We start from the raw sequence: 23,521 nt of genomic DNA, 5'->3' as shown, positions 1-23,521 counted from the left end.
AGCAAGGTGTAGAAATCTGTGCGCACGTGCGCATCCTTCCCTGACAAGGTTTGCTGAGTGTTCGCTACGCATCAACGCGTCCCAAACTGAATCAACAACCGATGATATTATAGCTCGGCCAACTTCGCTTCTAACAAAACGCCCAGACAACCACATTGTGTTTCTACGGTGTATCTATACTTTCTAAAAGCCTAGACCTTCACATACGACCATAGGATCCTGAATTCAGCGCTTCCCGTTCGCTCAGCGGTACTTAAGCAGGATACCGGCGGATTAGTAGTCAGGTGGGTGACCACTGGCGAATCCCCGCTGTTGTATGTTTTGTTTTTGCTAATTCTTATGTCCTGAAACATTGACGGCTGTTCAGTACGAACGTGACTGGCGTTGGGGACAAAGAAGGCATGCGTTAAGGTTCGAGCAAAATATCGCAAAGTGTGATCTGATGAGAGCGGATGGGGAAGGAAGACATTGCTGTCCACGGGCTCGTAATACGCTCACCAGACTTCAATAGAAGGGTTGACCTAGCCTTTATTCTAGGAATACGGCTCTGCTTATTGTTTTGGCGCAAGAAAGAAAGCCTCGCGATAGTACCTTGCCTCCTCGATGCTCTCCAAGATGTCGGCCCGCGCTTCATGCAGCATCTGCTTCCTCGGAATCTTCTTCAGGACATCCTTAGGCGCCCATCGTCTCGCAGCTTCCTTAATGCTACTTACGTCTAGAATCCGATAATGAAGATGATCGGTGACAATCTTGTAAGGTTGTTTGACTAGAAACGACTTGTCGGCATGTACCGAATTCCCGGCAAGCAAAGCGGTCCGACGTTCCGGTACATATTTCTTGATGTACTGGAGTAGAGCCTCTGCGGCATCTTCTGAGGTGGTGGAGGAGTCCAGGCAGGCTTGTGTTAGTCCGGACTGGCCGTGATGCTGGGTGCACCACTCGCCCATACGGTCGAGCTGCTCTTTGCTGTGGTGGATGACGGCTTCGTGTCCCTGTTCATCGATGATATTGAGGTCGGCATCTGTGACAAAGGCAGCAAGAGACATGATAGTATCGTTATCCGTGTCCAGGCCGGTCATCTACTGGATTCAGTAGGTTTATTCAGATAGCTGTCAGTGTAAATACCTCGCAGTCTATCCATACTAGAGGAGCTTTCGATACAGACGCCATTCTCGTTTGTTGTATCTTGGATGTTGGTGATGTCGAAATGGCGGAGTGAACGATTTGGGCAATTAGTGGCTTGGCGCTTGTTAATGGGAAGTCGCGCAACGCGTTCGCGTGCACTAGCGTGTCGCTCCTGCGTGTTTGGCACTTTAACACTCATCCCCCCTCCAGCTTTCCACGCACGCAACCACCACGAACCGTCGTCCGTGTATCGCCTTTCCTTCTTTTCTTGCTCGAATACATTATAAACCATAATCCATCATGTCTCGTGCAGCAAGTCGGGCCAAGTTGGCCGAACTCAAAGCCAATCGCGCTGCTGGCAAGACGCGCTTCTCCACATACGAAGTCGAAGAAGAAGAGCAATTGTACGACGAGGTCGACGAAGACGGATACAAGAAGATTGTCCGAAGCCGGTTAGATCAGGATGACTTCATTGTCGACGACAACGGCGAGGGATATGTTGATGATGGTAGAGAAGAGTGGGAAGATGGACAGGGCCGCCACCGCAATGCTGCCACGGACAGCGAGGGAGAAGACGAGCGGCCCGCCAAAGGAAAGGCTGGTGTGTACTCACATACATGTAAATAACAGCTGCGAGCCTACTAACGCGTGGCAGCCAAACGTAAACGCGACGAAGAAAAGGAAAAGCAGGAGAAGATCAACAACGGTATCAGCAAGTACTTCAGCGCGAAGAATGCTGCAAAGGCACCAAAACCGAAGGTGAGTCGCATTGACTTATAGCAAAGCTTCAAGAAAGGACTGACATTGTCAGCCGCTGGCTACTGCCGCCGACAAAGACTTCATGGACGATCTGCTTGGTGAAATCGATACTAACCCCGTCCGCCGCTCTGCACCCCGTATGCGACCTGTCAAGATCGAAGCACGACGAAAGACCCGCGTCTTGTCCCCGCCGATATCCGAAAATCGCCCAGCTACGACGAAGAGGCGGACAACCGACTCAGATTCATATATGCCCGATACACCGCCAGCGGAGAATACATACGCAGATGATGGCCTTCCCACATTTGACGACGATGTCCCCATGAGCGATCCTCCGCTACAGTCATCGCCCGTTGCAAAGGCTGTAGAACGAAGAGCACAGCCGCCGGTCAAGATCGAGGAGGAAGAAGACGACCTGATGGAGGTGGCTCAGCCTACTGGTCACCTCGGGGTTCCTACTGCTAGTGTGAATATGGCTGGGAGGCGGCCAGTAGCCAAAATCAAGAAGGCCGATTACCCTACACCAGCCACCTCATCTCCTGTAGGACCTTCTACTGCCATCGACGCATCTTCTTGGAACGATGTCACTAGCAAGCTCAACGTTATGAGCAGCCCCGCCCCGCAGTCTACTGGCGTTGGCAAAATGAGGCCAGAGGACGCACTAGAAGAAGATGGCAGCCTGCGAATGTTTTGGACAGACTACACCGAGGTCAACGGCAGTCTGTGTTTGTTCGGCAAGGTCAAAGACAAGAAGTCGGGCAACTACGCGAGTTGCTTCATGAAGGTCGATAACATTCTCCGAAAGTTGTACTTCCTACCCCGGGAGTACCGCCATATCAGGGGAGTGACTACCGATGAAGAGGTCGGACTAAGCGACGTGTCTGATGAGGTGGACTCGATTATGAGCAAGCATCGCGTCAACCTACACAAGATCAAGCCATGCACTAGGAAGTATGCATTCGAGCTAGCAGACATACCCAAGGAAGCAGATTATCTTAAGTTGCTCTACGGGTACGACAAGATGCCTCTTTCCGCCGAATTGACGGGAGAAACCTTCTCGCATGTCTTCGGCACCAATACCTCGCTCTTCGAACAGTTCGTTCTCTGGAAGAACATCATGGGTCCATGCTGGCTCAAGATCGACGCTCCTGACTTGAACGCCATCCACAACGCCTCCTGGTGTAAGCTCGAACTTCAGGTCGCCAAACCTAACAGCATCTCAGTATTGAGCAACTCGGACAATCTGGATGCTCCGCCTATGACACTCATGAGCCTTTCGCTCCGAACGACATTCAATGCGAAGGACAACAAGCAAGAGATTCTGATGGCCAGCGCCATGATTTACGATAACTTCTCTTTGACCGATACCACTCCAGTCGACGAGATGCAGTGCAAGAGTTTCACCATCATGCGACCCAACGGCGCTGCATTCCCAACCGGCTTCCAGGCTGAAGTCGAGAAGGTTAAGGGCAACTTCATGCTCAAGAAGACAGAACAGGAGCTCCTCAGCTTGTTGATGGCTATGTTTCAGCGACATGACCCAGACGTTCTCGTCGGCCACCGGCTGGATGATGTGGACTATAGTGTTCTACTCAGCCGTTTGCGCGAAAAGAAGACCCCTGGGTGGCACCGTATTGGACGTCTCAAGAGGAGCGATTGGCCTAAGAGTATGGGCAAGGGCGGTGGCAGCTTCTTTGCTGAGAAGCAGCTAGCTTCTGGTCGCTTACTTTGCGATCTCGCCAATGATCTCGGAAAGTCTCTTATGACAAAGTGTCAGTCATGGAGTCTCGAGGAGATGTGCCAGCTCGTTCTCAATAAGCGGCGCGAAGAGCTCGACAATGAAGCAGCTTTAAAGAGCTGGGCAACCACGAAGGAAGGCCTGCTCAACTACGTCAAGCATTGCCAGGCCGACGCATATTTTATTGCCGCCATTTCAATGAAGGTGCAGATGCTTCCTCTTACCAAGGTCTTGACCAATCTTGCTGGTAACTCCTGGGCCCGAACACTGAGCGGGACCCGTGCTGAACGAAACGAGTACATTCTGCTCCATGAGTTCTATAAGAATAAGTATATCTGCCCAGACAAGCAGTGGGGCAAGAGCAAAGTCAAGATCGAAGAAGACGCAGCCGAGGGTGAAGAAGGCGCAGACGCGAAGAAGAAGGATAAGTTCAAGGGTGGTCTCGTCTTCGAGCCTGAAAAGGGCTTGTACGACAAGTTCATCTTGGTCATGGACTTCAACTCTCTTTACCCCAGTATCATCCAGGAGTTCAACATCTGCTTCACGACAGTCGAGCGAGCCGATCTTTCCGAGGAGGACGACAAAGTGCCTGAGGTCCCAGATGCGAACCAAGACCAAGGTATCTTACCTCGACTCATTGCCACTCTCGTCTCTCGCCGTCGGGAGGTCAAGAAGCTCATGAAAGCGAAGGACGCTACACCGGATCAATTGGCCACTTGGGACATCAAGCAACTCGCTCTGAAGCTTACCGCTAACTCCATGTACGGCTGTTTGGGATACACCAAGTCACGTTTCTACGCTCGACCACTCGCTATGCTTACCACGTATAAGGGCCGAGAGATTCTTCGAAGGACCAAAGACATGGCTGAGGAGAAGATGTTGCGCGTCATTTACGGTGATACTGACTCCGTCATGATCAACACAAATGTGGACAATATCCAGGATGCGCTGAAGCTTGGCAACGAATTCAAGAAGGATGTCAATGACAGCTATAGGCTTTTGGAAATTGATATTGATAATGTTTTCCGTCGCATATTGCTGCACGCAAAGAAGAAGTATGCTGCTATCAACATGGTACCTGTTGATGGCAAATATATCGAGAAACTTGAGGTCAAGGGTCTAGATATGAGGCGCCGAGAGTACTGTGCGCTCTCGAAGGAGACTTCAACGTAGGTCTAACCACATCCCCGGAGAAACTGAATGTGCTAACATGTCACAGCGAACTCCTTAACTTCCTTCTTAGTGGAGAAGACCCCGAAACCGTCGTCGAGAAAATTCACAATCATCTCCGCGAACTCAGCAAACAAATGCGCGAATACACAGTCCCAACCCGCAAATACACAATCTACACGCAGCTCGGCAAGAACCCCAAGGAGTATCCTAATGGCGGCTCCATGCCTTCTGTGCAAGTCGCCCTTCGCTTGCAGGCAAAAGGCAAGCATGTCAAAGCTAAAGATGTCATGAGCTTTATCATCACAGGCGAGTCGTCAGGCTCAGCAGAAAATGCAGCGAAGAACGCGTATCCTGTAGACGAGGTACTGAAAGCGGATAGTGGGTTGAAGCCAGATGTGGAGTACTACCTTCACAAACAGATCCTGCCACCGGTAGAGCGGCTATGCGCTCCTATCAGCGGTACAAATATCACACTCCTCGCTGCTTGTCTCGGCCTCGACACCAGCAAGTACCGCGTGTCATCAGTATCGGGCGGTGCACAACAAGACACGGAGATTCACCCCCTTGAATCACAAATCCCAGACTCTGTGCGATTCCAAGCCTGCACACCGCTATGGCTGCGTTGTCGCTCTTGCACTACCGTCTTCCCATTCCAGGGCCTCTCATCAACCTCTCCGACTGCCATGTCAATACAGACGATTACCCATAGTGGGATTCAATGTCCCAGTCCAGGCTGTGGCAAGTTACTGCAGACGATTAGTGTGGTTGCTCAACTCGAGTCCTCCATCCGACAATACCTATCCTCATACTACGCCGGCAACCTCCTCTGCGACGATCCGCAGTGCGTCAATAACTCCAATCGCACGAGGAGTATTTCCGTCTACGGCCATCGCTGTTTAGGTCCCAAGGGGCTGGCTAAAGACTGTTTAGGGAAAATGACGTATGAAATAAAGGAGAGGGATGTCTGGAACCAGCTCTTGTACTTCCAGTCCCTCTTTGACGTAGATAGGGTTGGCAAGGGCGAAGCGGGGGTCAAGGTCGAGGAGGGCGCAGAGAAACTAAAGGTGTTGGCGGAGGTCAATAGGGAGAGGTTTGGCACATTGAAGGGAGTTGTGGAGAGGTGGTTGGAGAGGAATGGGCGGCAGTGGGTACAGATGGATAGTCTGTTCAGCTTTGCGCTGAAGTCGTAAGATGACCTGTTTGGATATTGAGACGTGGATTTTGTTTGGGTACGAGCGGGCGTTAAGAGCATTTTGGAGTAGAGAGTTCGCTCTTGGGTATAGGACAGTTCATCTCCTTCACGTCACGATGGTGTTTGGGTACATAACGTAGCTTTTTCGAACTTTCGAATATTACATTACTTCGTTCTAATATACTTTCGAGATATTCTTGATAAGAAATAACATGTCGTTGCCAGGGTATATGTGTTGCTGATCAAATAGAAATGAAACTGTGCCTTTTTCAACAGTGCGCGTGCCCACGAGCTTGGGAAACAACATGCTGCCTGCTGTCTGGCGGAGAGACTTATGTGGCAGCAATGCGGCTTGGAACTCCTGTGTCCTTAGTATGTGTTTGGTCGACGCCCTTCACAGCTCTACGACAGGCCTCATGGAAGATGATGATGAAGCGGTGGATATCGTGAAAAGAGTTATACAGTGGCGCAGGCGCAACTCTCACCACGTCAGGTTTTCGCTCATCCACCACCACTCCGTGTTCCTCAATGTAATGCATCACATGATCTAGCAAGCCTGGGTTGAGTAGAACGCTAAGCTGTGCACCGCGCTCTGCCGGGTTCGATGGCGTGATTATCTTGTACGGTGCTTCTCCGCCTGCATACCGTAGGAGTCTTGCCTCAAGATATCCCGTCAATCGCAAACTTCGTTGACGCAACGCCTCCATGTTAGTCAGCGCAAACACTTCCAAACTCGCCATGACGGACGTCAAATCTAGGGCACTCGGATTGCTAAGCTGAAAGCCGCTTGCTCCAGCTATCGGGACGAACTTGTTCTCCATACGAAACCTGCTACTTTTATCGCTTCCCCACCAGCCGCTCAGTCGTGGTCGGTAGACGAGTTGCGAGTCATTGCTTCCCTGCTGTTCTCTAGTCGGTGCACCGTTCGCGCTGTCACCACCGTCGATTCCGTCTGCCTTGGCCGCTCGCGCTTTTTCGACCGTACCATGCCGCTCGTGTACGAATAAACCACCAATGACACCCGGCCCACCGTTGAGGTACTTATAGTTGCACCATGCTGCAAAGTCCACATTCCAGTCATGCAACTTCAATGGCACGTTGCCCGCTGCATGTGCAAGATCCCATCCTACCGTTATACCTAGCGACCGGCAGTGTCGTGTGATGAGCTCGATATCAAAGAATTGACCTGAGTAGAATTGGATACCGGGTAGAAGGACTAAAGCGGTTGTTGGTGCGTGTTCGGATATCACCGAGAGTATGTGTTCAATGGTGAGGTATGGTGAAGACGGCGAGGGAGGTTCGATGGTGATGAGGGCGGATGAGTCGAGGTTGTGGTGCGCGATCTGTGAGAGGACAGCGTACTGTCTGGTCAGCTACTGAGCACTAGGGAAATCGGTGGAGTGACGTACATGATCACTAGGAAACGCTTTGCCCTCGATGATGATCTTCCACCTATCCTTGGTTGGCCGGTAGAAGCTCGACATGAGCAAGTGTAGGTTCGCCGTCAAAGTCTCCATAATCACCACTTCACTCGGTAGTGCCCCAACCACCTTGGCCGTCTGTTCTTTGATCGCATCGTCGATATGTAGCCATGGGGGTAAGCCTCCCTCGTATTCGGTGAAGTGGCCGAAGACGCCTTTAGATGCCCAAGTGTCCAAGTATCGGTTGATATACTCCTTTGTCCGTTGAGGCTGCAGGCCGAGTGAATTACCGCAAAAGTATATCGACTCGTCCACAGGGTCTTCTTTTGAAGCTGCAACGGCGTCGGTTGACGCGCTTTTGATTTTAGTTTCGAAGCCAAACTTTCTCGTCTTGAGATCGCCTTTCGTTGGTATTACAAACTCTTGCCTCAATTTTCTCAGTTCATCTTTTTCGTCTTCTTTCTTCGCAAACTCTTCCGAGCATAGCTTCGCATCCTCAATTTCCAGATAAGAGTTGTGAAGCTTCGGCATGCCAGCAGCGATGAACGAGCGAAAGGCTGATGGAAGGCGCGGAAAAGCCTGCTACAAGAAGAGGATGAGGGAGAGGAGAGTTCGGCGTGGTGAAGTCGCAATTGCAGACAAGAGAGTTCGGGCAGGTGTCTTTAAGTCCGCATTATTCAAAAAGTCGGGCTGCAGCGGGTGAGGCGCGGGGCTGGCCTCAAACAGCAGCTCGTACGATAGCGGAGGGGTTTGGTGCCTGACTAAGCGGGCCAGACCTGTGGTAAGACGGAGAGTGCGATTGGCGCGCCGTCTTCTTAGAATGACCTCAGACCCGGACCTGTGAATGTCTCCACCTACAACTCCCACTCTGGACATCATCTTTTCCCCAATCCGGCCATCATGGCGTCTTCATTCACCATGTGTGCGTCGTGCCTGCGTGCAGCAACGAGATCAGGGACAAGGTCACCCATCAAAGCTGCAAACACAGCACACTACTCCTTGCGAGCATACAGTAGAGTAACCGCGGCCGCCACGTCGCAATCGCTACATCTCGACTTCCTAGTACCATCCGCCATAAAGGCACATCTGAGGCCAGTCTCAGCCTTCAAATCACGCACACCAGTCCTCACGCAAGCGCAACGCACCCCCCGACGAACACTCGCCACAGTTGCCGATCCATCATCCGCAAAGCCCGCCCACGCAATACAAAACCCACGCAACGACGACTCCGGCAACCCTATGCTCATATCCATCTCGCCTCGCGCCTCAAATCGCTTGCATACAATATCCGCCAAGGACAATAACCCAAACCTCGCCTTGCGAGTAACCATTGAAAGCGGCGGCTGCCACGGCTTTCAGTATTTGATGGACTTGACCGATTTGTCAAAGACGCCAGCGACAGAGGAAGACACAATATTCGAGGGAGACAAGGGAGAGAAGGTCATCATCGACGAACCGAGCTTGGAGTTACTAAATGGGAGTACGGTCGATTACACCATGGAACTGATTGGGAGTCAATTCAAGATTACTGGTATACCCGGCGCTACGAGTAGTTGCGGGTGTGGGACGAGTTTTGATATCAAGTTATGAGAAGTCAAACTACTCGTTTTCTGCATATGACCTTTGTTTCGCTGACTACATGGTTCAGCACATTTCTAGTGCAGTTGTAACACCTATAGTTCATAATGCAGTTGATTTACAAGAACTACTTATATGTACTACTCCGATCGGCTCGCGACTTTGATCTTGAGCGCAGAGGATATCGGAGCAGTAACGAACGACTCGTGGAACCTATTAAGCTTCTGCAATGCGGATGATATTCTCTATCGACGGTGTATATCGTTAGCTAGTCGTGCTCCAAGACACTCTGTTCGATCATTGGCCTGCATACTTTGCGCGTCTCACTCACGGATATGACAGTTGGCCAATGATGTCGTTGCTGGATTCAGCTCGGCTGCTGCCTCATGCTTCTCCCAAAACCACCCAAGCCTCTCATACGTATTTGCGCAAAGGCTACCCCAACTGCGATAGCGAGCGCGAGATGCCCTCTGGGTTATTGTGAAACTCAGGACATAATATTATAGCGATACGGCAAGGCTGAAATGGCCTCCGAAGGCTATTGCATCGATCTCGACGACGAAGCACCTGTCATGTACACGTACGAACAGCTGCCAAGTCAGGACTCCATCCGACTTCTCCATCTTACAGATATAACACTAAGAATTGAAGCATGTCCAATCCAGAAACTTTGTGCCCTCGAAACGTTTACCATCGACTCCCTGCCGCCATATCTAGCCTTAAGTTACACGTGGGGTGCACCTTTGCTAGATGAGAAAAACCAAGAAGAATATGCCCAGAAGAAAGGATGGGTTATTGCCAGCTCTGCTCCTAGTATAGAGGGGGACCGTTGTATCCCTTTTCCAGACTTCGCCATGTTACTGATCGGGAAAAATCTTTGGTTCCAACTTCGCCGTCTCTGTCAGAATCCATCAGATATTTCTTACATCTGGATCGATGCCATAAGTATAAATCAAGGCGACCTCGACGAGCGCGCCTCTCAGGTATCCATGATGACGGAAATATACGCACGCTGCACTCGTACAATTGTCTGGCTAGGCGACTGCGCTGAATTAGGTGTCGACTTGGGTAAATTCTACGAGCTACATGTGGAAGTCTATGACGCCATAAATGAATATTTGGAAGAGCGCGGATCGGGAATTGTTGAAGACGGCTGGAATGAGGTTAACTTCTACGGTCGGCTGAAGCTGGAGCATGTCAGAGGTCAGCTTGACTGGAAAGGCTATGCTAGGTTCTTTAACGAGCGTGCATGGTTCACTCGCGCCTGGGTTCTGCAAGAGATATGTTTCGCGCCTGATGCGGTAGTCATGTTCGCCAATCTTGTTCCCAACCTGGAGCTTCTAACTCGCGTAGCTTTATTTCTGAGGTTGGCAGGGCTGACGCATCAACTTACGGAGAATAACAGATGGGAAGAGATCGAATCAAGAACTGAAGAAGCTCATGAAAGCTCAGGTTTTGAGTCCACACCAGGAACATGGCTCGAGAATGTACACAATATTCGCCAAAAGATGAAGGGTATTGGCACTTTACCTTGGTTGGAAAAAACCGCTGAAATGTTGAAGAGTACAGACCTCAAGTTTGCCGCATATTCATTCTGGGCCTACACCCTTGTGGGGCTGCGTCACCTGGAAGCAACAGACAAGCGCGACAAGATTTTCGCCACACACGGGTTCCTTCGAACAGCGCTCAAGCCACTCAATATGGCACCTGATCCTAGAGTTATACCTAATTACACCAAGTCACTTGCAGAGGTGTACGAAGACACGATGCGTGTCCTCCTAATCGAGACCGCTGACCTTTCGATGCTTTCTGAGGTCCAAGATCGTTCGATGACGAGCATAGATGGTCTTCCTTCCTGGGTCCCGGACTTCAGTGCTACTGTACATCAGTCCCTGTACCACAGTGACTTGTACGACCGATACAACGCATCAAATTGTGCGGTCCCTCGAGGACAATCTAAATTGATGCGGCTTACTCCGTCTCCAGGGTCTCGTTTGATCCTACAGGGACACCTCGTTGGCATCATCAAAACTGTTCAAGAAGCTAATGTTCGTATCACAAACACTTCCGTCATCCTATACCGCAAGAAGGAGATTCAGGGCTGGCAATCGCTCCTTGGCCATGTCACAGCATTCGATACGCAACCTAAATGGAGAGCTCTGTTTCACACGCTCCTAGCCGGTCGACCGGAGAACATGTGGACATTGCCTGTAGCGCCGAAACATTTCAAAGCTTACATTACCGAGTGCATGTACGCCTTACATAAAACATGGGCTCAGAACGAAGGAACACAAGTAGACGAAGAGAGACTTGTAATACTCCCGGAACCCGATGACGCTGACCACGAATTTCTACCCACGAAACAGGAAATGCAAACCTTCATCAGTCGCTATGAACACTGTATCGAGCACCGACAGGACATGACAGAAGCCGATATTGCCCCACTGAACAGTACAATCTCGGATGCTCGACGATTCGAAAGCTCTATGTGTAAACATGGGTTTAATAGGCTTATCTTCGCTACTGATGGATGCCGCCTAGGGCTGGGGCCTCAGTCGATACAAGAAAACGATGAGGTTTGGCTCGTTAAGGAGGCAAGGGTGCTGTTTACGGTGAGGCCGATGGGCTCTGGAGAGTATAGGCTCATAGGTGAGACATATGTGTATGGATGCATGGATGGTGAGCTTGTGGAGCAGGCAGAGGAGAGGGGATGGGCGGATCTGAGACTGCGATGACTGCGTACAGAGAGGTATGCGTGCATGGATAAGGGAGCCTTTTATACTCGTCCAAAAGCCCAAACTAATATTGGCGGATACTAGGCATGGGGTTTACATCTAAATGGGAGAGTTGGCTGGCACGACTTTGCTCGGTTGAGACATCACCGAATGGATGCACCAGAAAACGAATAAAGCCAATCGAATATGACCCTATGTCGCTACCGCCGACTGAGTGTCATCAATTCGAAATTGGATGTAGTCTCGCAGTTGGTATCGCCCATGCGCTCTTAGAGCCATCCCAAAGAGGTTTTCCACGATCGGGTCGCAGTCCCTGAAGTGTACGGGTGGAGAGTTTTCGAGCAAGAGGGAGGTCACTGGAGGTCTTCATCATAGTCTTTACACAAGCTAGGCTGAGAGACAGGTTAAGCGACAGAAAATAGTCTTCAGATATGAGTTCGCGTAAATGTGTGTTACCTTTGAGCACGAATCACTATCGAGCGACCGGGATCCTCGATCACTTTGCAGCCACGTAGGTATACACAGCGACTCATATTGGACGCCACATTGGAGATTTTATTTATGTTTACAATCCGGGCAAACCTATGGCGTGTATGTGATTGAAGTAATTCGAAAAAAGCTCGTACTTCGCTTTCGCCCTTGAGCCTTAATTTCGGAGGACTTTAGATGTCCTCTGCTCGGGTCGTCGCCTCGCTGTTCTCTCACAGTTCTCCCACAGTTCTCCCAAGACGCAGTGTCACTAACAGGCCGTGTTTTCCGGTATTGGATGACATGACGGAGATGTGCAACGGCATTAGCGTGATTGGATATCACGCAATGTGCTGGCTATTGTTGTGCAAATACGAAGTATCAGAGGATCAATAAGATCAGTTCTCGTATACGAGTGTCCGCAGAATGCCTGCTTCTTCCCTTGCCCTCTGGCCTGTTAGTCGCTATGCTTACCGCATTTGGTATAGATTTTGCTGATGACCTCCCCATACGCTGATGGCCGACATTGAGAAGTTGAAGATATCCCTTTCGCCCTTAATCCAGAAAGCACCGCACGCAGTAAAGGTGGGGCAGCCTTTCACAGCATTTGCTCGGGCAAGGGACACATCCGCCATCCTCCTGCCAAGCAGCGTAAGATGAGCACGCCGAGGTTTAATTGCCGGTACATTTGCGACGCGAGAGTTCCTACAGCAAGCAGCTATTCGCACTTCGAGATAGCCTCAAAACGAAAGAATATCCCCATAGTCATCCCCGCAGACTAAGTAGCAGACTGGATCCCACGAAGTCAACTAAGATCTGGGAGAGCTGTCGATGGACATGGTTGTGAGTAGAATTACCGAATCACGTCACGGCAGGATAATGACTTGAATTAGCAGGACGGCTGCATCCGACGGGCGGGTATTATTAGTCGGGGGCGTCCGTAAGGCTGGCGAAGGTTGTGCAAAGGCGTGCGTAGGGCTACATGTAGCTAGCGATTCTAGACCCACGTGGTTGTTTGACTACCGAGGCCAGTTTCGACTCTTACTCTTTCGGTCAACCATGCAAGCTTCGTCAATGCGTTGTTCTGCAGCGTCTTGTCTGTCTTGCCCTAGGGTGGTATGTCGCGACACTCGCGACAGGTTGTGGGATAATTGCAAACTTAATGCTCGAGGTCCAGACGCATGCACCACATGTGTCACGTCTCAACGCAACCGACATATTCTACGCTAAAAGATCAACTACAAGGGGCCAGCTTCGCATAGAACACGAAAGCAGCCCAAAAGCTGAAGATTCGATACCGCCACGAAGCCCAGATTCCCATTGTTGGCTAGCTTGTAGCGTTAGCAGCCCCGTGTAGCCCGTGCAACCCTAGTACCTTACTGGGTAATCCACGATGGTTACCTCGCTACTGGGCCGGGTGCCTACCGTCCTAACTCGCTCGGCAAATGCCCAGCGCTGTGGCTGTCCGGAAAGATGTAGCGTTTGCGTTTGTGGAAGCCACCAGTTGGGTCGTCACAGGACGCGCGCATCTAGACTGGCATGGAGAGAGAGATTTTCCCGCTTGTGGAGCGTAGGATTATCCCGCCTGTGGAGGTCTACGATCGTATAAGGGGTGGTATCCGCTTCGTCGTGTTTCCGTGTTTTCGAACTTCGCCTCGATACAACAACTACACACACCCTTTGTCCTCTGTCACTCGTTCTGAATACAATATAGCATAATCTACTATACATTATCTCTGTGACTACCTCTTTACCACTATTGTTCATCACTTCGCCACAATCCAATCAGTTCCGTCCTCGCCGTCACCCCGTTTCCACAAATAACCTTCGAACTTCGATCACAATGACAGCAAAGATCGGTGGCCTTTCCGCCAGTGTCATTGCTGCCATTGCAGCAGGCGGCATCTTCGGTCTGTTGGCCATCACCATTATCCTTGCCGTCCTCTGTGACATACCGAAGCGAATGAAGCGAAGAAAGCACACTGGAATCATGGAGCCTTCCGGAAAGAAGAGCCTAGAGATCTCCGAAGTGGAGAAGGGTAGTGTGGATGCTTCGGTAACAGAAGTACCGTCGACCAACTCTTCAACAAACTACTCGAGCGTTCAACCGACCCGACCAGCTTCTCCAGAATGCCACTGTGAACACCCAGTGGCATCACCAAACCCGCCGCGGGCCTATTAAGAAGCTATACCGACATCGATATCAGCAGTCCTCGGGTTTGTCTCGAGACAAGCAGAGACATATATATATGCTATGACCTTCCAACATCGGTGGAGTCGGGGTCGGGGTGGAGCATCTATCATCTCGATTCGGCGTTACCCGTCTTCCGTCTTACTACATTCTCGGATACTTATCTGGCGTTGGGGCTATGCAACCTGGCTGGGTTTGGAGATTTGGATACCCTTTCATTGGCTTGAGATCCAAAGCCTACTTAATGTTGACTGACCAAAGCAAGGCTGCGAATGGTTGGTGGGGCAAACTGTAACGGCACTAAGATACTTCCATACATTTCATGTTGCCGAACCTACATGTAATCAGAAGGTTCCGACTCTCCTCTGAGTAGCTGTCTCCGCGCTTCGGAACATTACTCCTGGGTTACCAACCCGGTGGGGAAATCTACCGAGATAGCTTACGATCATGTAATCAAGTCAGCACTATCAAAAAAGTTTAGAAGCGCCTAGACCACAGGATTATCTCTAGAGCTATTGTTAGTCTGCAAGTGTAATTTAAAGGGGATACGTTTTGTAATTAACGTTACGGCTTCCAGGATCGAGTCGTCGAACTGATAGTCAGCCATGGCTACAGCACTCAACCTTACGATGATTGCTGAGTCAACATTGTTACTGAGAAGGCCATGCCGAAACCCACGTACCTAGATAGTCAGCATTTTATATCATCACCTTTCCTAAGCATACTGTCGCCTCATCTTCTGTGTCGTTGGCTGTGGGTACAGCCTGTTAGTTGAACAGAAACTGTCTGTGTCGTCAGCACTAATCAAACTAGGCGTCCGTCATCCCTTCCATGGCTTCAACCGTCGAATTGTTGGTTGCCCATTGCAGGTCCAGAATCCTATTGTGCGAGAGCTGTAGAGTGAGATTCGATTGTAGTGAAACTACTTTTCGTGTTGTGAGAGTTGACAAAGTATAAAATGTCGGAGGAGCCTGTTCGAAATTCAGCAGCTATCCCCGACTTTTCGACACCATCATCTCTATACAGCTTCCTATTTTTGTCCAACGACTTCCAAAATGGCAGATTTTAAGCCCTATAGCGAGCAGAAAGACCTTCATGTGGAGGCACCCTATCGCTCATCAATGCTCACATTACCGGGCAACCTGCGCAAAGCCCTCGCAGACGCACAAGCAGATCCCAGCAAAACACTTTTCGGTGTCGCTCACGGCATTCCAAGCACCTTCGTCACCAAGTTGATTGCGACCACAAAGCCTGACTTCATTTGGATAGACGTCGAGCATGCCATGTTCAACCGTCTGGAATTGCAAGAGTAAGCCGAAACATCTAAGAGGGAAGGAGACATGCAGTGGATACTAATACACACCAGCGCTATCCACGCCGCTCAGCACCATTCAGAAGGTAAATCAATGGTTATTGTACGCGTACCCAAGCATGATGAGGTCAGCCTCACCACCGCGCTTGATGCTGGTGCAGCAGGCATTATAATTCCTCATTGCGAATCAGCGCAAGAGGTCAAAAAGTTTATCAAGGAGATGTACTATGGACCGATCGGCCGCCGCTCATTCAGCCCCTGGACATTCACACCAGGACTCACGACTTCGTTGTACGCTAATGATCCGTACAACGTCGCAACGTCCAACAACCACGTTTGCATCATCCCGCAGATCGAGTCAGTCAAGGGCATTGAGAATGCCGAGGAGATTGCTGCCGTTGAAGGCATCCACGCTATTATGTTCGGCCCCGGCGACTACATGATTGATGCCGGTATCGATCTCGCCAACGTGCTCAGTGGTAAGCCAGAGCCTGCATTCTTGGAGGCTATGGGCAAGTTCGGAGCTGCGGCAGCGAAGAGCAATGTGCCAATCTTTGGGTGAGTTCACCAACCTTTCAACTGCAAGTATCCAACTGACAATAGAACAGCGGTGCTATGTCTCTGGATATGATTCCCATGTTGATACAAACAGGCTCGCGAGCCATTGCTGTGCAATTCGATGTTTGGGGGTTTTCGCGACTGTTGCATGACTCGCTGGAGACAGCACGGGGGTATGCGAAGCAGTTGGAAGGCAACGCCAAAGCGGTTCCTAACGGCCAGCCCAAGCCGGAGTAAGACGTCGTTGTGTGTTCAGACTAGATATATTCTTAGATTCATAGCTCGATGCTTTCCACATCCTTTCCAAAACCAAACGTTCGTTTCTCTTTGTGAAGTTGATCTCCGGGTGTCGTGCTTCGTACTCAACTCGAAGACGATTAGGCGCTCCAATGAATCTCTGTGCAGCCTCGACCGCGTAGTACTGCCGACTATCATTCTCTGTGCTTCCCTAAGAAGCATACGCAGCCTCATTGCAAGTATAGATACGTGACAATGCAAACCCCCCCACCCCGCTTTCTTACGTTACGTTGACTCTTCTCTTTGTGTAACATGACGACTTCCACGGATGCTCCTGTTGATACAGCGTACCCACTAGCTCTTTAGGAAGGCACAATCGTGCAAGTCCCAAAAACGACAGCACCGAAGTTGGAGGCCACTTTACCTGACTCGACACTAATCACCACGTCGACGCAGGCTGTTGATACCTCGACATCTCACGGGTTGTACCGACCAACTTTCTAGTATCGACAATCCCGTCTGTAGGAAGCAGGGTACCAACGACTTCGCAATCGCGTTCAATCTCTTCCATTGGCTTGAAAGCGGTACTCCAGGGCCAACGCCAACCACTGGAATTTCCTCGGGTCTCACTTTGGGAGCTGGGGTCGGGATTGGTCTGGGAGCGGCGATTACTTTACTGCTAGTTATCGATATCAGTTTCCTCCTCCGCGGTCGAAAATCCCTCCGGATTGAACCGGAAGCACTTGAACCTCAAGCTGAATTAGAAGATCAGGGATCCATAACAGAGCTTCCGCAGGATATATTGCCGCAAGAGCTGAGGACGAGCCCGCCGCGGAGTCTACTATGTGGAAGCGATAGAGATCGTCAGTTTTCTCCGGCCTACTGGCTGTCTTTTCCTGAAGGAATTGGCTTTTGCTTGGAAGAGACCTTGTTGGCCTCCAATGATGCTGGCGCAGGCGTAAAAGCAGGAGGCAGACGGCCAAGCAGCGTGTCGCTGGGCAGGACTGGGACGCGCGGCACCCGAGGCGGATAGAAGTCGAGAATTTGTGGACTGCTTACGACTCTCACTGCGATCAAGCACGTAATTCTGGATCAACGTTGGGCTGGTTGCTGGCAAAAGTGGGAAAGGAGGTTGTCTTATGTGGGTCCGCCATGTCGACGATGCGCTAGTGACCCGATGCCAGCCTCATGAACCCCAGCCCCCAGATTTCCAGCCTTCAACAAAATTACGCACCACAACTTGCTACGATGGGTTTCCTAAGTATAAGACTACATCTTTCGCCTAAGCCTATTTTCTATCAGCCACAATCAGCTATCAACCGATCGCGTTCATCACACTTCTTCACCCGCCGCAAACAATCAACACTCGAAACATCAACACTCGAAACCATCCAAACAAGCATCTCTTCTTGAACATCAAGATGCTCTTCAACACTCAAATTCTCCCCTTGGCCGCACTCTTCTCGACACTAGCAAGTGCACGACCCCTAGATGCTCAAAATCCTCGTGATCTCGCCGCACGCTCAAGAAGCTATACGATCATCAATGTCGACGGCGGATCATCGACCGGAGCACCTGCACAAGCGACGACAGTTCTCAAGGAGACACAAACTGTCCAAGTCGCCAACCCTGGACCAACTGTCACACAACAAATCACATCCGTTGTCTATCAGCCTGCTGCGCCGGCACCTGCCTCGACCAACTCAAGTTCTATCTCCACAAGCAGCGCATCGACATCTTCGCTCGTAGCCTCTTCAACCGTTTTGGCTTCAACATCGGCCTCGACACCCATTGAGACAGCCAGCCCCTCATACTACGATAACGGTATGTGGCACACGTATTATCAAGTCAAAACACCCGAAGCTGCGGTTACAGCATCGACCGTTTCGACTTTCTCGACTTCAACCATCTCTAATTCGACCGTTTCAACTTCGTTATACACGGCCCCATCAGCGTTGCCAATTCCAGTCCGGAGAGCTCTGGGTGGGTTTTACAACTCCACTTCTCTCTTGGCTTCGACCATCTCGAATTCGACCCTACCGGTGTTGCCAACCCCAGTGCGCAGAGCCCTAGGCGGGCTTTACAACTCTACTTCTCTCTCGAACTCAACCATTTCGACTTCAACCCTACCGGTGTTGCCAACTCCTGTTGTGCGCAGAGCTCTGGGTCAGCTTTACAACTCTACTTCTCTCTCGAACTCAACCGTTTCGACTTCAACCCTACCGGTGTTGCCGACTCCTGTTGTGCGCAGAGCTCTGGGTCAGCTTTACAACACCACTTCTCTCGCTCCCGTGCGGTCTTGGAACCAGACGGCGTATTGAGTGCGCGAATCGATAATTTTCATTCTTGAGCATACTTAACTTAGACTGGACCATACTACCTACTTGATTTATCAGTAGTAGGTTAAAGAGTACATGATGCATGGGTAACGGATATATGGCGGCATTGAAATGGCCACGGGGCTAAGCATTTGGGACGGCGTTACGAATCCGACGAATCAACAGATAGTTTCTAACGACACATGTATAAACAGAAAGACAATTAGAATAGACAATAGACCTCTTCACACGTATAATACATTGTTTCGACGTACATGCTGGCTGAGTGATGACGCGACTAGAAGGGGAGGCTCAAGAGCTCTAATCCCTGTCCTTGGCGTCGGTTGACATGCCACCCAACTAACTATTCGACTGCCTGCTCCTCCACCAGCTCTCCCCACCCCGGAACATCTGCCGTTACAGCACACAATGGCGTCGTCGCCGCCCCCCGTAGAAGACCAGGCTCGCCTGCTTGAAGATGCCCTTGCCGTGGTGCGCCAGCAGACGATGCTCATGCGGCGGTGCCTCGAGACGCCCGGCAAACTGATGGATGCGCTCAAGAACAGGTAAGAGCTATGATATCACTATACGACCACCCTAGCTACAGCTCTAGATGCTAATCGCATGCACGCACAGCTCAACCCTCGTCTCGGAGCTGCGGACCAGCAGCCTCGGCCCCAAACAGTACTACGAACTCTATATGGCCGTCTTCGATGCCCTCCGCCATCTATCCGTCTACCTCCGCGAGAACCACCCTGTAAACCACCTCGCTGACCTCTACGAGCTCGTCCAGTATGCGGGGAATATCATTCCCCGTCTGTATCTCATGGTCACCGTGGGCACCGTGTACATGGCCATTGAGGATGCGCCGGTCAAGGAGATTATGAAGGACATGATGGAGATGAGTCGCGGAGTGCAGCACCCCATTCGCGGCCTCTTTCTGCGCTACTATCTTGCTGGCCAGGCGCGCGATTGCCTTCCCTCCGGTGATGGCGAGGGACCCGAGGGCAATTTGCAGGACTCGATTAGCTTCATCTTGACCAACTTTGTCGAGATGAATAAGCTGTGGGTGCGGTTGCAGCATCAAGGACACTCGAGGGAGCGCGAGCAGCGCACAAAAGAGCGCCAGGAGTTGCAGCTTCTTGTCGGGAGCAATCTGGTTAGGCTTAGCCAGCTCGTGGACTTGGAGAACTACAAGAAGATTCTGAATCCGCTGTTGGAGCAGATTGTGCAATGTCGAGATGTTCTGGCGCAGGAGTACCTCTTGGAAGGTGTGTGTGTGAAGATTGAATTCTGAACCTTCTAGCTAACTTACAGCAGTCGTCACCCAGGTCTTCCCAGACGAATTCCACCTGCACACCCTCGACCAATTCCTTTCCGCCGTCGCGCGCCTAAACCCGCATGTCAACGTCAAAGCCATCGTTGTAGGCCTGATGGACCGATTATCTTCGTATGCGCAAAGAGAAGCCGAGACGGAAAGCCCAGAGCAGCGCAAGAAGACCGAGGAAGAGTCAATAGAACAGCTTCTGGAAAAAATGCGTATAGCGAAAGACAAGAAAGCGGCAGAGCCAGAGCCAGCGCCAGCGCCAGCACAGAATGGAGACGCCGCGGAGACAGAACCAGGCGCTGAAGAGGACTCGGCTTCCTCAACAACAGCTGTGTCAACCGCGGATACAGAGACCACCGAGACCACCGAGACAGACGGCGCGATCGAGAAAAGGCGGGGAATACCCAACAATGTCAAGCTCTTTGAGATCTTTCACGAACAGGTGCAGACCTTGGTCAAGATGCAGCGGTTGCCAATACAAGACACAATCGGACTGCTGGTATCGCTTGCCAACCTTGCATTGTGAGCTGGCATCTTGCACTCTAACAGGATTTCGCTAATTTTGCTAGAAACATTTACCCCGAGCGACTTGACTACATCGACCAAGTACTGACCTTTGCAAACCAAAAGGTCGCAGAGTACCAAAACAGTGCTGACCTACATTCACAAGCAACACAAAGCCAGATCCTCAACCTTCTCCTTTCGCCGATCAAGACCTACGTGTCTCTGTTCACTGCGCTAGCATTACCCAACTTCATCCCTCTCTTGCACTCGCAGCCGTATCCGACCCGAAGAGCGGTAGCCGGCGAAATTGCAAGAAGCTTAATGCGGAACCAGACCTACATCACCTCCGTGGAGAATCTTGAAAGCGTACTGGAGATCCTCAAAGTCCTGATCCGGGAAGGCATTCAGCAAGCTACAGGATATCCCGGGGGGCCTATCCAGAGAAGAGCACAAGAGACAGATGAGACGATAGAGGAGCAGGGTTGGTTAGCACGGATAGTACATCTCATCCGCGGAAAGGACAACGATACCCAATTCAAGGTGAGCACCTCCGGCTTCATTTGTATTAAAGACACTAACACAATCCGCAGCTCCTCCAAGCCGCTCGCAAGTCCTTCGCAGAAGGAAACGAACGCGTCAAATACACTTCCCCCGCCATAATCACAGCCTCCCTCAAACTCGCGCGACAGTACAAGAAGCGCGAACACTTCGAAGACAACTGGCAATCCCAATCCTCCGCCCTCTACAAGTTCATGCATAATACACTCTCCACGCTCTACACCCGCGTCACCGGCTCCGCAGACCTCGCTCTCCGCCTGTTCATCGCTTGCGGTCAAGTCGCTGACCAAAATAACTTTGAAGAAGTCGCGTACGAGTATTTCGCCCAGGCCTTCACGATATATGAGGAGGCGATTAGCGACTCGAGAGCGCAGTTCCAAGCTGTTTGCGTGATCGCGAGTGGGTTGCATACCACGCGGCATTTCGGAAAGGAGAATTATGATACTTTAATTACGAAGTGTGCGCTGCATGGAAGCAAGTTGTTGAAAAAGCCGGATCAGTGTCGTGCGGTGTATTTGGCGAGTCATCTTTGGTGGGCGACGGAGATTAGAGCGTTGGGGGATGAGGATCCGAAGACTGTAAGTACCTCGTTCTTGTGTTTGACGGGAAGGAGACTGACATATATAGCTTTATCGCGACGGCAAACGAGTGCTCGAGTGCCTACAACGTGCGCTGCGTGTTGCGGACGCGTGCATGGATGCTGCGGTGTCGGTGGAACTTTTTGTCGAGATTCTAAACAGATACGTGTACTACTTTGACCAAGAGAACGATGCCGTAAGTGCTCTTCCTCACAATAAAAACATTTTTAACATAGTGCAGGTTACTACAAAATACCTCAACGGCCTCATCGAGCTCATCCACTCAAATCTTCAATCCAACGAAAACGCATCATCGCTGGAGAATCCCAGAAAGCACTTCCAGCGCACACTTGATTATATAACGAGCCGAGAATATGAGGGTGTGGTGACGGCAGCGAAATAATTAATGGTAAGGCAAAGTGTGCAAAGTGGTTGGCAAAGTGGTTGACGTTCGGCCTGGAGCTCCTTGTACGATTAAACCGACAAGGATTTGTAGTACTCCTTGGCAAATAACGATTTGTGCCATGGTATACCTAGTATGTAGCATTGTTAAGATCACCAATATTGTATGTATGTGGCTAGAGTGAGCAATCAGACGTGTATCTGTTGGGTGTGTAATGCTTACCAGCAATTGGCGTCAATGCCAACGATCTGAAAGATGTTATCCCACGAATACGAGATATCACGAGCCCAGGCCGACTTACCCCAGCCTCGCAAGGTTCTATCTTATAATTTGCATTCCTCTTTCTGATATGTTCACTCAGGCAATTTCGTAGAGGTGTCCTGGAACCCTCCTCCAAGATGAAGTGCGTGTCTATGGCGTTTTCTTCACCGACTTTGGAAGATATCTGCAGAAGAGTGGAATTGGAAATTCATATACATGTTCATCCGTCCGCTTCATTACGAGACATCATTGGCCAAATTTCCATGGCACGGCACGTACCAACCTAGGAAAAGCTAGGAAGTGGCGACTTGTAGAACTGACTACGGCCATGGAAGTCAAAGTCGAAGCCTTCACAACCAGTCTCCACTACTCTTTTGTCAAAATTCTGGTACGTGTACTCCATAAACATATCAATACCTATTGTTTCTTTGTCAGCTTCAAATGCAGATCAAGCTTTCACCATGAATCGAAAGACATAGCCAGAGACGTACCACAGCCTGCGCCTCCCGCAGTCCAAAGCTGCGCACCCTCAAAATGCCCTTCGTCAACCACCCATCGCTGATCCATCCACTCCACCTGCGGCAGCATCTTCCTCGCTACGTTCAACATCATCCTGTTAGTAGTAGCCTTCTTCCCATCTAGCACTCCCGACCTCGCAAGCCACATGGCCCCCGTGCAGGTCGTCAGAATGACTTTCGTCGACTTGCTCGCTTCCCTAAGGAATGTGAGGCTCTCGTCCTTGACGGCGGCTGGGTTCGGCCCACCGAGTAGGAGAATGTCGAGATCGCGCGGAGCAGTCTCGTACGTGTGTGTTGGTTTGACAAACATCTCGGGCGTGGTCCAGGCGAGTTCGAGCGAGGAGGAGATGTAGAGGAACTCTATGGGGATGGCGTACTGTTTGAGGGGTGCAAGTGCTGGCTCCATTTCGGCAATCATATTGAGGGTTTTGGGAGTCAGGTTGCCGAGGAGGTCGAGGCCTACGAGGTCGCTCATTTGCGTTTCTTCGTATAGGACGCCGACGCGTAGGGGTTTCGTAGTGCTGTTAGGGTTGGACATTGTGGTCGATTTGGGTTGAGAGACTTGAC

At 50.8% G+C, this 23,521-nt stretch overlaps 11 protein-coding genes across 11 annotated transcripts; 7 read left to right on the top strand and 4 right to left on the bottom strand.

The window, feature by feature from the left end:
• Window positions 1-140: 140 nt before the first annotated feature.
• Window positions 141-452, bottom strand: K460DRAFT_185241 (uncharacterized protein). Its single transcript, XM_040927083.1, has one exon. It carries the CDS (start codon window positions 351-353, stop codon window positions 192-194), a length of 162 nt encoding a protein of 53 aa, XP_040785004.1. The 5' UTR covers window positions 354-452; the 3' UTR covers window positions 141-191.
• Window positions 330-1,196, bottom strand: K460DRAFT_346288 (oligoribonuclease-like protein). Its single transcript, XM_040931302.1, has 2 exons — window positions 1,126-1,196; window positions 330-1,079 (listed from the first exon to the last, which is right to left on the bottom strand). The coding sequence occupies exons 1-2, from the start codon at window positions 1,168-1,170 to the stop codon at window positions 552-554; spliced, it is 573 nt and encodes a 190-aa protein (XP_040785003.1). The 5' UTR covers window positions 1,171-1,196; the 3' UTR covers window positions 330-551.
• Window positions 1,197-1,425: 229 nt separating this feature from the next.
• K460DRAFT_293724 (DNA polymeras-like protein alpha catalytic subunit) lies at window positions 1,426-5,985 on the top strand (the record flags this gene model as incomplete). Its single annotated transcript, XM_040929442.1, has 4 exons — window positions 1,426-1,726; window positions 1,781-1,884; window positions 1,937-4,791; window positions 4,842-5,985. The coding sequence occupies 4 exons, from the start codon at window positions 1,426-1,428 to the stop codon at window positions 5,983-5,985; spliced, it is 4,404 nt and encodes a 1,467-aa protein (XP_040785002.1).
• A 334-nt stretch (window positions 5,986-6,319) lies between these two features.
• K460DRAFT_292962 (kynureninase) lies at window positions 6,320-7,939 on the bottom strand (the record flags this gene model as incomplete). The annotated part of the gene is made up of 2 exons (XM_040929383.1): window positions 6,320-7,348; window positions 7,397-7,939. 2 exons carry the CDS (start codon window positions 7,937-7,939, stop codon window positions 6,320-6,322), a joined length of 1,572 nt encoding a protein of 523 aa, XP_040785001.1.
• Window positions 7,940-8,241: 302 nt separating this feature from the next.
• Window positions 8,242-9,391, top strand: K460DRAFT_370402 (uncharacterized protein). The gene has a single exon (XM_040934154.1). It carries the CDS (start codon window positions 8,309-8,311, stop codon window positions 8,996-8,998), a length of 690 nt encoding a protein of 229 aa, XP_040785000.1. The 5' UTR covers window positions 8,242-8,308; the 3' UTR covers window positions 8,999-9,391.
• Window positions 9,392-9,510: 119 nt separating this feature from the next.
• Window positions 9,511-11,721, top strand: K460DRAFT_359047 (uncharacterized protein; the record flags this gene model as incomplete). Its single annotated transcript, XM_040932164.1, has 1 exon — window positions 9,511-11,721. The coding sequence occupies one exon, from the start codon at window positions 9,511-9,513 to the stop codon at window positions 11,719-11,721; it is 2,211 nt and encodes a 736-aa protein (XP_040784999.1).
• A 2,244-nt stretch (window positions 11,722-13,965) lies between these two features.
• K460DRAFT_370401 (uncharacterized protein) lies at window positions 13,966-14,765 on the top strand. Its single transcript, XM_040934153.1, has one exon. It carries the CDS (start codon window positions 14,033-14,035, stop codon window positions 14,369-14,371), a length of 339 nt encoding a protein of 112 aa, XP_040784998.1. The 5' UTR covers window positions 13,966-14,032; the 3' UTR covers window positions 14,372-14,765.
• A 670-nt stretch (window positions 14,766-15,435) lies between these two features.
• On the top strand, window positions 15,436-16,487 carry K460DRAFT_293424 (Macrophomate synthase; the record flags this gene model as incomplete). Its single annotated transcript, XM_040929414.1, has 3 exons — window positions 15,436-15,689; window positions 15,747-16,250; window positions 16,301-16,487. The coding sequence occupies 3 exons, from the start codon at window positions 15,436-15,438 to the stop codon at window positions 16,485-16,487; spliced, it is 945 nt and encodes a 314-aa protein (XP_040784997.1).
• Window positions 16,488-17,716: 1,229 nt separating this feature from the next.
• K460DRAFT_370398 (uncharacterized protein) lies at window positions 17,717-19,059 on the top strand. The gene has a single exon (XM_040934152.1). The coding sequence runs from the start codon at window positions 17,909-17,911 to the stop codon at window positions 18,806-18,808; it is 900 nt and encodes a 299-aa protein (XP_040784996.1). The 5' UTR covers window positions 17,717-17,908; the 3' UTR covers window positions 18,809-19,059.
• Window positions 19,060-19,223: 164 nt separating this feature from the next.
• K460DRAFT_346277 (vacuolar protein sorting-associated protein 35) lies at window positions 19,224-22,481 on the top strand. Its single transcript, XM_040931301.1, has 7 exons — window positions 19,224-19,371; window positions 19,442-20,076; window positions 20,126-20,654; window positions 20,702-21,176; window positions 21,227-21,772; window positions 21,822-21,968; window positions 22,014-22,481. Exons 1-7 carry the CDS (start codon window positions 19,235-19,237, stop codon window positions 22,173-22,175), a joined length of 2,631 nt encoding a protein of 876 aa, XP_040784995.1. The 5' UTR covers window positions 19,224-19,234; the 3' UTR covers window positions 22,176-22,481.
• Window positions 22,482-22,704: 223 nt separating this feature from the next.
• Window positions 22,705-23,492, bottom strand: K460DRAFT_420344 (class I glutamine amidotransferase-like protein; the record flags this gene model as incomplete). The annotated part of the gene is made up of 2 exons (XM_040938073.1): window positions 22,705-22,853; window positions 22,928-23,492. 2 exons carry the CDS (start codon window positions 23,490-23,492, stop codon window positions 22,720-22,722), a joined length of 699 nt encoding a protein of 232 aa, XP_040784994.1. The 3' UTR covers window positions 22,705-22,719.
• Between the last annotated feature and the right edge of the window lie 29 nt (window positions 23,493-23,521).

This window comes from Cucurbitaria berberidis, assembly GCF_010015615.1.
Source record: "Cucurbitaria berberidis CBS 394.84 unplaced genomic scaffold K460scaffold_5, whole genome shotgun sequence".
Classification (NCBI taxonomy): domain Eukaryota; kingdom Fungi; phylum Ascomycota; class Dothideomycetes; order Pleosporales; family Cucurbitariaceae; genus Cucurbitaria; species Cucurbitaria berberidis.
The sequence above is the reverse complement of the archived record's forward strand: the minus strand, read 5'-3'. Positions and strand labels throughout refer to the sequence as shown.